This window comes from Centropristis striata, chromosome 12 (genome assembly GCF_030273125.1).
Source record: "Centropristis striata isolate RG_2023a ecotype Rhode Island chromosome 12, C.striata_1.0, whole genome shotgun sequence".
In the NCBI taxonomy this organism is placed as follows: Eukaryota; Metazoa; Chordata; class Actinopteri; order Perciformes; family Serranidae; genus Centropristis; species Centropristis striata.
Genome location: NC_081528.1, coordinates 29143956 through 29156820, shown reverse-complemented (window position 1 = coordinate 29156820; position 12865 = coordinate 29143956). Strand labels below are relative to the sequence as shown.

At 41.9% G+C, this 12865-nt stretch overlaps 3 protein-coding genes across 10 annotated transcripts in view; all 3 read right to left on the bottom strand.

Moving 5' to 3' along the window:
• The window catches only part of LOC131981495 (protocadherin alpha-C2-like), a 131910-nt gene that overhangs the window by 64808 nt on the left and 54237 nt on the right, over positions 1–12865 (bottom strand). The window contains exon 1 of one of the 8 annotated variants that reach the window (XM_059345798.1): positions 3064–5533. The exons of 6 other annotated variants lie outside the window; for them this stretch is intronic. In XM_059345798.1, the coding sequence (XP_059201781.1) occupies positions 3064–5439 (2376 nt within the window). In that variant the 5' untranslated portion in view covers positions 5440–5533. One more of the 8 variants, XM_059345791.1, reaches the window with a different exon arrangement.
• LOC131981499 (protocadherin alpha-3-like) lies at positions 6392–8933 on the bottom strand. The gene has a single exon (XM_059345810.1). It carries the CDS (start codon positions 8831–8833, stop codon positions 6431–6433), a length of 2403 nt encoding a protein of 800 aa, XP_059201793.1. The 5' UTR covers positions 8834–8933; the 3' UTR covers positions 6392–6430.
• On the bottom strand, positions 8992–12546 carry LOC131981498 (protocadherin alpha-3-like). Its single transcript, XM_059345808.1, has one exon. It carries the CDS (start codon positions 12419–12421, stop codon positions 10016–10018), a length of 2406 nt encoding a protein of 801 aa, XP_059201791.1. The 5' UTR covers positions 12422–12546; the 3' UTR covers positions 8992–10015.

Genomic DNA, 12865 nt, shown 5'->3' with positions numbered 1-12865 from the left:
CAAAGGTAAAAAAAAATAAAAATAAATTTAAAAAAAGATACACTAGATTAACATGAAAGCGAGGCATGGCTTACCTTTTCTTTATTAGGTAAAGTCTGAGTTCTGGTAAAAGTATCTCCCCCGTTAATACTGATCAGTTCAGCATCTGCAGGCGGAAACGGTGCGGGGAAAACCACTACGTCACTCTTCAGTGTGTCTGAACTGAAACACACGTCATACTGCTGAGTAGACTTGGAGTAAGACCAGCTCCCGTCAGGGTGGGTGGTGATCATTGGGGCGCTGTACCTGCTGAAACTGCCGTCTGTCCTGTGGCATTTGACAGCTATTAAACTGATGAGGCTCAGAAGAAAGATGACTGACACCGACACTATGGCGATCAGCAGATACAGGTTCAAATCAGAGAAGCTGTCCTCCTTTATGGGCACATGTCTGAACTGAGTCTGGATGTCAGCTGTGCTTTCAACCACCACCACATCAATGGACACAGTAGCTGACAGGGAGGGTTCTCCGTTATCAGAAACCAAGACCACCAAGGGGTGCGTTTTCAGGTCATTGTCACTCATTCTCCTCTTAGTCCTGATTTCTCCGGTGCTGGTTCCGATCCGGAAGAGGTTGTTTCCTTTGGGCTCAGAGAGGTGATAAGAAAGCAGCGCATTGTATCCAGAGTCTGCGTCTACAGCCCTGATCTTTGCCACAAAGTATCCCGCTTCAGCAGAATAGGGGATGCTCTCACTGTTAACGGAGCCGTGCTCAGAATAGGGCGCGAGGATTGTTGGGTTGTTGTCATTTTCATCCAGAATTAAAACGTTGACAGTCACGTTGCTGCTAAGTGGAGGAACACCAGAGTCTGTGGCCTGAACTTTAAACTGAAACGTTTTTAACTCCTCATAATTAAAAGACTGCAGACTGATTATATCTCCTGTCTCTGAGTTGATATTCACCATAGTCGACACGGACACAGAGTTATCTAAAAATGAATATCTAACCTGGCCATTCTTGTCAATATCAGCATCAGATGCAGATACCGTTTGAATAATTACCCCAACTTTACTGTTTTCTTTCACATAAACATTAACCATAGGTTCTGAGAAATGAGGCGCGTTGTCATTTACATCAGAAACGTGAACAGTAATAACACTAGTGCTGGAGAGAGGAGGACTCCCTTCATCGCTAGCCGATATGGTGATGTTGAATATTGAGGTGATTTCTCTGTCAAGATCCCCGTCAACAACTACAGAATAATAGTTTTTGTAATTTGTCTCCAGTTTAAAGGGAACCTGGTTCAAGATTTTACATTTTACTTCACCGTGTCTACCGCCATCACTGTCTAGAACGGATACTAGTGCAATGGCAGTACCTACATCAGCATCCTCCTTTACAGTATTTAATAGTGATGTCACAGTAATCTCCGGAGCATTGTCATTTACATCTATTACTTCTACCAGCACTTTACAATGAGCAGACATTGGTGGCTGACCTCTATCGTTGGCTTCTGCACGGATCTCGAACGCTGCATATTCCTCATGATCGACTTTAGCTCTGACAGTTATCGCACCCGTTGTGGGATCAATATGAAAAATCTCTAATATGCGATCCTGCCCTTTATTTCTCAGGGAATACACTATTTCACCGTTTGTTCCCTCGTCTGCGTCGGTTGCATTGAGTATAATCACAGTTGTCCCGATTGGCGTGTTCTCAAATATACTAGTTTTGTATAGGGGACTACTGAACACTGGAGGATTATCATTATTGTCTAAAACGTGAACAATGACCTGTGACGTACCAGATCTCGGTGGAGTCCCTCCATCTATAGCAGTCACAGTGAGATGTATCACAGGCTGCTTCTCTCTGTCTAACGTTTTCTGTAAAACTAACTCAGCAGACACACTTTCTCCTCCTTTGATTGTAGCGAGAGAAAAATATTCATTTGGTGTTAATTTAAACGCATTTATGGTATTCTTGCCAACATCTGCATCGATAGCTTCTGACAAAGCGAATTTCATACCAGGCAGAGTATTCTCTGCTATATCTATAGTTTGAGACTTCTCTGTGAATAACGGGTCGTTGTCGTTAACATCTAGTATATTTATTTCTAAGCGATACAGCTTCAAAGGGTTATTTATTACAGCTTCTACACTGACTGTGCATTTTGATGCCTTCCCACAGAGCTCCTCTCTGTCTATTCTCTCATTGACGTAGAGAACACCAGTCTTTACATTTACCTCGAAGTATTTTCTTTTTGATCCAGTAACAATCTGAAACATACGGGATTCCAAATCCTGGAGGCTGAGGTTTAGATCCTTAGCGATATTTCCTACAGAAGTCCCTGGATTCAATTCCTCGTTCACGGAATACGAGAGCTGCCCACACTCCGCTTCCCAGCAACACTCCAGAAGCACAAGCACCAGACATGAAACAATAGACGTCCTCTTTGGTGCAGCCATGATCCCATAAGGCGATGTAACGTACATCCAATGCAAGAAAACCCCGTCACGAATTTTACAACGATGAAAAATACTACTTAGACTGCGTCAACAATATATTGTGCACATGGATGAAACGGATCTTCCCTCTGTCCTTTCGTTCTCTCTTTGTGACAAAGCCCTGGGAGGACTAATCTTCATCTGAAACTGGGAGGAGCACGAAAACTAATGGGAACTCTCGATGTTACGGTCTATAGTGACACCAGGTGGAGATCTGCAACAACTGCATTATTTAATTTGTATTGAAAATAAGCTGTTAAGAGAGGATGAATGTTGACAGGCCTTTTCTGTTGTTAAAATGCAACTGAAGTGCTACCAAATCACACAATGTCAATCCACTTTTGCAACTGTAATTAACATTTACAAAATTATGTGAAAAATACAAAAATAATTTCAATGAGATTAACAACAGTCACAGAAAGACCAGAAAATCGCATACGCCCAAATGTAACTTTTATCGCACTGACAAAAGTTCTGATGAATTCAACTCTTCGTGGATTATGAAATATTACATACTACAACATATTACTTCAACATGCTACTAGAAAAGAAGCGGTTAATCGGTAGCATATTTTCTTACCTTCTCTTTATTGGGTAAAGTCTGAGTTCTGGTAAAAGTGTCTCCTCCGTTAATACTGATAAGTTCCGCATCTGCAGGCGGAAACGGTGCGGGGAAAACCACCACGTCACTCTTCAGTGTGTCTGAGCTGAAACACACGTCATACTGCTGAGTAGACTTGGAGTAAGACCAGCTCCCGTCAGGGTGGGTGGTGATCATTGGGGCGCTGTACCTGCTGAAACTGCCGTCTGTCCTGTGGCATTTGACAGCTATTAAACTGATGAGGCTCAGCAGAAAGATGACTGACACCGACACTATGGCGATCAGCAGATACAGGTTCAAATCAGAGAAGCTGTCCTCCTTTATGGGCACATGTCTGAACTGAGTCTGGATGTCAGCTGTGCTTTCAACCACCACCACATCAATAGACACAGTAGCTGACAGGGAGGGTTCTCCGTTATCAGAAACCAAGACCACCAAGGGGTGAGTTTTCAGGTCATTGTCACTCATTCTCCTCTTAGTCCTGATTTCTCCGGTGCTGGTTCCGATCCGGAAGAGGTTGTTTCCTTTGGGCTCAGAGAGGTGATAAGAAAGCAGCGCATTGTATCCAGAGTCTGCGTCTACAGCCCTGATCTTTGCCACAAAGTATCCCGCTTCAGCAGAATAGGGGATGCTCTCACTGTTAACGGAGCCGTGCTCAGAATAGGGCGCGAGGATTGTTGGGTTGTTGTCATTTTCATCCAAAATTAAAACGTTGACAGTCACGTTGCTGCTGAGCGGAGGAACACCAGAGTCTGTGGCCTGAACTTTAAACTGAAACGTTTTCAACTCCTCATAGTTAAAAGACTGCAGGTTGATTATATCTCCAGTCTCTGAGTTGATATTAACCATTGAGGCTATCTGTGTGGTTTGGGGTGAATTGTTTATTAAGTGGTAGGTTGCTTTTGCGTTTTCATTCAAATCTGAATCTAATGTCGTTAGTACATGAATAGTTGTACCAATCGGGCTATTTTCTTTCACATAAACATTAATCTGAGGTTCCAGGAAGCGAGGAGGATTGTCATTAACGTCGGAAACTTGAACCGAAATGACGCTTGTGCTCGACAGAGAGGGAGTCCCTTCATCTGCAGCTGTTATTGATACATTATACTGAGAAACACTTTCTCTGTCAAGAAGCCCGTCAACCAACAAAGAGTAATAGTTTTTATAGTTAGACTTTAATTTAAACGGCACAGAACCTGTAATTTTACAGTTTGTCATACCATTTTTGCCTCCATCTTTATCAGTGATAGTCACCATAGCAACAGCTGTGCCTATTTCAGCGTCCTCTTTCACTGGACTCATCAGTGCTGAAACCGAGATTTCTGGAGCATTGTCATTGACATCGATCACTTCGACTAAAACCTTGCCATGCGCAAAGCGAGGGGGAGTGCCTTTATCTCGTGCTTGAACACGAATCTCATATGCTTGATTTTCCTCATAATCAATACTACCTTTTACGGTTATTTCTCCAGTATAATTATTCAATGCAAATGTGTCTGGGTTCAAACGTTCCCTTTCTGTGAAAGAGTAAACAATTTGACCGTTGACACCGTCATCTAAATCAGTAGCTGTTAGTGTTAATAACGTTGTGCCAATATTAGTATTTTCAGCTACCTGTACCTTATAAAGAGATTTACTGAACATGGGTGAATTGTCATTTACATCCAGTACATTAACATGTATCTGTAAAGTCCCTGTTTTGGGAGGTTTCCCTCCATCTATCGCAGTCAGTGTGAGTTCAATAACAGCCTGCTTTTCTCGATCTAATGCTTTCTGTAGCACTAACTCAGCAGACACACTCTGGTCTCCAATGTTCTGTATATCTAAAGAGAAATGCTCATTCGGGTTTAATTTGTAAGTCTTCACCGAGTTAGCACCTACGTCTGCATCATGAGCTATCGGTAGTGGATGCCTTTCTCCGACATATGAATACTCAGACATGTCTATCGTAGTTATTTCTTCCAGGAAAGATGGAGCGTTATCATTAATGTCATTAATAACAACTTCAATTCGATGGAGGCTGCGAGGATTACTCAATATGGCCTCTATATTTAAAGAGCACTTTGCCGTTTTGGGACAAAGCTCCTCTCGATCTATCCTCTCGCTAACGAAAAGTACTCCAGAATCATGATTAATGTCGAAATACCGTTTTTTATACCCAGAGGTAATCTGAAGACCACTCGAAGGGAGTTGTTGCACATTGAGATTTAAATCCTTAGCGAGATTTCCCACAGCTGTCCCTTTATCCACCTCCTCCGAAATTGAATAGGATATCTGAGCCACGGACCAGTCGCAGAGACAAAGCAGGATGAAAAACAGACCCCCGATATTATCCCATTGTTCCCGAGCAGCCATTGCTGTTGAGGCAAAGCGACAAAAATCCGAGTTACTTCCTTTTGGTTTCTCCACGATAAGTGGAAAATAGCTTTTTATGTATCCATTCTCACACGGCGTCCTCTCTTTAGGGCTTCACTCCTCTGTACGCTATTTTCACAAAGCACTGCCAGATGATGACGTTACCTCAGCGTCATAACTAAGGAGGAGTTTCTGAACCGTGAACACCAGATTTTGCATGGTCTCCAGCGACATCTCGTGACACTTTTATAAACATGAAGACGGCCCAAAATAGAAGAAATGTTTGATACAGTGAACATTATTAATGAGAACATCTATGCTGAATAAACTACTAAAATGTATGGGTTGGTTTTGGAATACTTTGGCTCAACGAGTAGACTGTTGATATAATAATTCTTACGTGAGTAATATCCAGTTCAATAAATTGGCCTTGCTATTCATTATGGTAACGTTTATTTTTTGTGTTTGCCTCGGCCTTAGCATATAATTTATTTCTCAACACTAACATACGAAATATTATCTAATAACCAAAAATGCATATTATCAGCACCACGGACAGCACCCAAAAACTCAACAGAGAAGAAAAAAGATTAGTTTCCTTTCAGCACCGTGGACAGCGACCCTAAGCATTTTAAATGCATGTTGTCCCATTTCTCAAGTACAGTACGCCATAAACCAGTGGAAAAATACAAACTATGGTACTGAAACCTCCATGAAGTCATCTGCCAACTTTTTAGTCCGTAATAAAGCACCATCAAATCTCAGAGTTTCGCCTCATTTCAAGGTCTTAACAGTGGTACAGCTGCAGATGATATTATTTGTAGATAATGACGATAAAGAATTAGAATCATTTTCGGATTTAAGAACAAACACTTCAATAATTGGCAGTCAGATGGCCTGACTATTAGTTTTTCCAACATATTTGCATCTCCTAAACAAAACACGAGACATTGTGTTACCCAAATGTAAAAAAAAGTAAGATAGATGAAAATTAAATCGAGGCATGGCTTACCTTTTCCTTGTTAGGCAAGGTCTGAGTTCTGGTAAAAGTGTCTCCTCCGTTAATACTGATCAGCTCCCCGTCTACAGGTGGAAACGGTGCGGGGAAAACCACTACGTCACTCTTCAGAGTGTCTGAGCTGAAACACACGTCATACTGCTGAGTAGACTTGGAGTAAGACCAGCTCCCGTCAGGGTGGGTGGTGATCATTGGGGCGCTGTACCTGCTGAAACTGCCGTCTGTCCTGTGGCATTTGACAGCTATTAAACTGATGAGGCTCAGCAGAAAGATGACTGACACCGACACTATGGCGATCAGCAGATACAGGTTCAAATCAGAGAAGCTGTCCTCCTTTATGGGCACATGTCTGAACTGAGTCTGGATGTCAGCTGTGCTTTCAACCACCACCACATCAATAGACACAGTAGCTGACAGGGAGGGTTCTCCGTTATCAGAAACCAAGACCACCAAGGGGTGAGTTTTCAGGTCATTGTCACTCATTCTCCTCTTAGTCCTGATTTCTCCGGTGCTGGTTCCGATCCGGAAGAGGTTGTTTCCTTTGGGCTCAGAGAGGTGATAAGAAAGCAGCGCATTGTATCCAGAGTCTGCGTCTACAGCCCTGATCTTTGCCACAAAGTATCCCGCTTCAGCAGAATAGGGGATGCTCTCACTGTTAACGGAGCCGTGCTCAGAATAGGGCGCGAGGATTGTTGGGTTGTTGTCATTTTCATCCAGAATTAAAACGTTCACAGTCACATTGCTGCTGAGCGGAGGAACACCAGAGTCTGTGGCCTGAACTTTAAACTGAAACGTTTTTAACTCCTCATAGTTAAAAGACTGCAGGCTGATTATATCTCCTGTCTCTGAATTGATGTTGACCATTGTGGGGAGGGGCAGAGATGTACTACTACTATCTAAAATTGAGTAGCTCACCTGACCGTTGTTGTTGACGTCATCATCTGCTGCAGTCACTGTTTTAATAACGGTTCCAACTTTGCTGTTTTCTTTCACGTAAATGTTTATTAAATGTTCTGGGAAATGCGGGGCATTGTCATTAACATCAGAAACGTAAACAGTAATAACACTGATATTCGTTAGAGGGGGACTTCCTTCATCGGTAGCTGAAATTGTAACATTGTACTGAGGAGTTGTCTCCCTGTCCAACTGTCCGTCAACTACTAAAGAGTAATAGTTTTTGTAATTTGTCTCTAATTTGAACGGTACCGTGTTTAAGATCTCACATTTCACCTCCCCATTTTTACCACTGTCTCTGTCTAGAATTGATACAAGTGCAATAGCAGTACCCATAACAGCGTCCTCGTTAACTGTATTGAGCAGTGACGTCACGGTGATTTCAGGAGCGTTGTCGTTTACATCTATTACTTCTAACAGCACTTTACAGTGAGCAGACAAGGGAGGTTGGCCTTTGTCCCTTGCCTCTGCTCGGATCTCAAAAGCTTTTCTTACCTCATAGTCGATTTTGCCTTTCACTGAAATTATCCCTGTGTCGGGATCAATTTCGAAAATATCCAGAATATGATCCTGATCCTTATTACGAAGAGAATATATAATTTCACTATTTATGCCTTCATCTGCGTCGGTCGCATTTAAGGTGAAGACCACTGTTCCAATAGGAGTATTTTCGAATGTTTTAACTTTGTAAAGAGTACTGCTGAACATCGGTGCGTTATCATTGCTGTCAAGTACATTTATTTCAATTTCAGATGTACCTGTATTTGGTGGAGTTCCCCCGTCAACCGCAGTTAACATGAGCTGCATATGTGGCTTTTTCTCACGGTCTAGGGCTTTCTGTAGCACTAACTCCGGGGATATACTCTCCCCTCTTTTTTGTGTCGCAAGACTAAAGTATTCGTTTGCACTGAGTTTATAGGCACTCACACCATTTTTACCCACATCAGCATCGCTTGCCTCTGATAACGCTAATCTAAATCCAGGAAATGTGTTCTCTGCAATGTCCAGTATTTGTGATTTCGTGTTGAAAGACGGAGAGTGGTCATTCACATCTCTGATTTCTATTTCCACGCGGTAAAGCTTTAGTGGGTTGTTTATAACAGCCTCAACACTAACGGTGCATTTGGGTTCTTCTGCACAAAGCTCCTCTCGGTCTATTCTCTCATTGACATACAGGAATCCAGTCTTTAGATTTACCTCGAAGTATTTCCTTTTAGATCCTGTAACAACCTGAAACAAACGCGACTCCAAATCCTGCACATTGAGGTTTAAATCCTTTGCGATATTTCCGACATTAGTTCCCGGGTTTACCTCCTCTGAGACGGTATAGGAGAGCTGCCCAGACGCTGACTGCCAGAAACAATCCAACAGCACCAGCACCAGATATGGAACAATAGACCTCCTGCTACTCGGCGAAGGCATAATTCAACCCAAAAGAACAAAGCATATATCCACAACGTAGTTTCTATCGTGGAATGATCAGACGTGACACTGTTTTAGCCAACACTATTACGATGTTCTGATTCTTATAGACGAAGACTCCATTATGTTCTCCCTTCTCTCCCCGTGTCTCTTTGTGATGAAAATCCACAGTCATTCCGTTTTTACTCTGGGCGGAGCCACAACATGTCGGTGTTACGGTCCACAGCGTCACTGTGTGGCAACTTTGATTTACTGCACACGTTATTAAACAACTGTAGAAAAACCCTCCTTACTCAGAGATGCTGACAACCACTTATTCCAAACGACACTACAAGTAATTGCATGGATTTGGATATTTTAAAAAACCCGAAAGGTATTTCAAAAATATATGGACAGCCGCGCATGTTTTATAGGACCTTAGAGCTCAGATTCAAGGCCATTGTGGTAAAAATCTGCCGGGGCATTGCTTCATTAAATCATTGAAATTACCGATACGTTCAACAATATTCAACATCAACATTAAAGCTACATGTCTGACAACAATAAAACACAGTATATATTACATTGTATACATTTCAAATGTTGTAATTTATACTTTCAGAACATAACTTTTTCCATTATATTAGAGAAATGTTTGAATTTGCAATAGAAAACCTGAAGTTACAGATGAAAGTAAGGGATTCCCATTCATACACGTTAGGTATTTCAAATGAATTGCCAACGTGACTACAACAGATAACATATTAGATAGAATGAGAGATGTAATTGGTGAAATGTATCACCTCAGAAACAAATATATCATACATACACTGATCTGGCAACATTTTATGTGAGTAGTTATAGGTTGACATTTTTTTTTTTTTACCAATTTACTAACTTGAAACAGATTTTTTTTTTTTTTGGAAAGATCCAGATCACTGTGGGAGAGTAAATCCAAATATTTGTGTTCAGCACCATGGACAGCGACATACAATTTTAACTGCAGAAAGTGCAGAAAAAAGAGGACATTGCAACACCATAGATAAAGCAGGCCAAGATCAAATTAGGATAACAACCTCAATTCATTTTAATTGGAATCAAACCTTAAGTAAATGATAATAAAAGCTTGTTGCTTAAATAGCACAAAGCCCTCAAAATACATCTAATTTCACTATGGATTATCAATATAAATGAAGGGCAATATTATGATAAACTTAATGCCAATGTTCTTACCTTCTCTTTGTTAGGTAAAGTCTGAGTTCTGGTAAAAGTGTCTCCTCCATTAATACTGATCAGTTCCGCATCTACAGGCGGAAACGGTGCGGGGAAAACCACTACGTCACTCTTCAGTGTGTCTGAGCTGAAACACACGTCATACTGCTGAGTAGCCTTGGAGTAAGACCAGCTCCCGTCAGGGTGGGTGGTGATCATTGGGGCGCTGTACCTGCTGAAACTGCCGTCTGTCCTGTGGCATTTGACAGCTATTAAACTGATGAGGCTCAGCAGAAAGATGACTGACACCGACACTATGGCGATCAGCAGATACAGGTTCAAATCAGAGAAGCTGTCCTCCTTTATGGGCACATGTCTGAACTGAGTCTGGATGTCAGCTGTGCTTTCAACCACCACCACATCAATAGACACAGTAGCTGACAGGGAGGGTTCTCCGTTATCAGAAACCAAGACCACCAAGGGGTGAGTTTTCAGGTCATTGTCACTCATTCTCCTCTTAGTCCTGATTTCTCCGGTGCTGGTTCCGATCCGGAAGAGGTTGTTTCCTTTGGGCTCAGAGAGGTGATAAGAAAGCAGCGCATTGTATCCAGAGTCTGCGTCTACAGCCCTGATCTTTGCCACAAAGTATCCTGCTTCAGCAGAATAGGGGATGCTCTCACTGTTAACGGAGCCGTGCTCAGAATAGGGCGCAAGAACTGCTGGACTGTTGTCATTTTCATCCAGAACAAAAACATTTACAGTCACGTTGCTGCTGAGTGGAGGAACACCAGAGTCTGTGGCCTGAACTTTAAACTGAAACGTTTTTAACTCCTCATAGTTAAAAGACTGCAGGCTGACTATATCTCCAGTCTCTGAGTTGATGTTCACAATAGTAGATGATGGCACTAATTTATTGTCACTGACTAATGAATAGCTCACCTGACCATTTTCACCAGTGTCAGCATCAGCTGCAGATACTGCTTTCAAAACAGTGCCAATTGGACTGTTTTCTTCCACATACATATTAATTATGGTCTCTGAAAACTGAGGTGTGTTGTCATTTACATCAGAAACCTGAACAATAACCACACTGGTAGTGGTGAGCGGGGGCCTACCTTCATCCATAGCTTTGATAGTGATATTGTAGTGAGAAATTAGTTCTCTGTCTAGAGCTCCACCAATGACTAAAGAATAATAATTTTTATAATTTGTCTCTAATTTAAAGGGAACTGAATTCAGTATCTCACATTTCACTTGACCGTTTTCCCCTCCATCTCTGTCACGGACTGAAACAAGTGCAATAGCAGTACCTATCTCAGCGTCCTCCCTCACTGTACTGAGAAGTGACGTCACCGTGATGTCAGGCGCATTGTCATTCAGGTCCCCTACCTCCACTAGTACCTTACACTGTGCTGTTAATGAAGGCTGGCCTTTGTCTGCGGCCTGAACACGAATTTCAAAAGCAGGATTTGTTTCATAGTCAATTTCTCCTTTGACGGTTATTATTCCTGAAAGTGAATCAATTTCAAAAATCTCCAAAACATTATCCTGATCCTTGGAATTTAGAAAATATACAATGTCTTTGTTTGTCCCTTCATCAGCGTCAGTTGCAGTCACTGTTATCACTGTAGTGCCAATCGGTGCATTTTCTGTAATGCTTGTTTTGTACAGTGTTTTAGTAAAAGCCGGGATATTATCGTTTGTGTCTAAGACATTAATTATGATCTCTGACGTGCCTGATTTTGGAGGTGTTCCTCCATCTACAGCGGTCAGTGTAAGTTTAATTAAAGCCTGTTTTTCTCGGTCTAATGCTTTCTGAAGAACTAACTCGGCTGACACACTCTTTCCTTTGTGCACTGCTAAAGAGAAATATTCACTGGGATTTAGCTTGTATGTGTTAATGCCATTTTTCTCAACATCGGCGTCGTAGGCCGAGAGCACGGGAAATGTAGCACCCGGCAATATGCTCTCTGCTATGTCGATAGTTTGTGATTTGGCACTGAAAGAGGGAGGGTTATCGTTTACATCAAGAATATTGACTTCAATACGGTAAAGTTTCAATGGATTATTAATCACAGCCTCTACATTTATTATGCATTTTGCAGCTTTCGCACAGAGCTCCTCTCTGTCTATTCTTTCACTGACGTAGAGAAAACCTGACTTCAAATTTACATCGAAATACTTTCTCTCAGAGCCAGCAACGATCTGAAACGTACGTGACTCCAAATCGTGTAAATTAAGATTTAGATCCTTTGCGAGATTTCCAACAGAAGTCCCTTGGTTTACCTCCTCTGAAACGGAATAGGAGAGCTGTCCGGATACCGCTCCCCAGTTATACTCCAAGGCAAGAAGCACTACATGTATCCAGATAAATGTCTTTCTTCCCAGCAGATGCATATTTCCATACAGCCAGAACAAAACATATATCCGTATATTGACGTGTGTTTCGTTTATTAAGCCCAAGAAATCGCGTCAAAGACTGAATTATATGCTGGCATATGTTCTACGTCCATCCTCCGTCGCCCTGCGTCTCATTCTAACAAAGCACTGACAACATATGATTCTCCTTTTAGTGTGGGAGGGGCCTCTTCATATCAGCGACCTGCTGGCGGTGTTACGGTCTATAGTGTCACCTCATGGCCATTTGCAATAACTACACAGTGCATTGCAATTAACACAGTCAAACATTGCTTCTCTTTAGACAACACCAAAATTTAAATGATTCCAGTCAGTGATAAATTACGTAAGTGACAGTCCCTGATAACGTAACAGAGTGTATTCGCCACATATTTCAGAACCACGGACAGAGTACCGTGATGCCGATGCAGCAGGGTGATAAAA

What these genes read in the sequence shown, in the direction of transcription:
- LOC131981499 (XM_059345810.1), bottom strand. Translation starts at nt 8,833, where the DNA reads ATGCCTTCGCCGAGTAGCAGGAGGTCTATTGTTCCATATCTGGTGCTG.
- LOC131981498 (XM_059345808.1), bottom strand. Translation starts at nt 12,421, where the DNA reads ATGCATCTGCTGGGAAGAAAGACATTTATCTGGATACATGTAGTGCTT.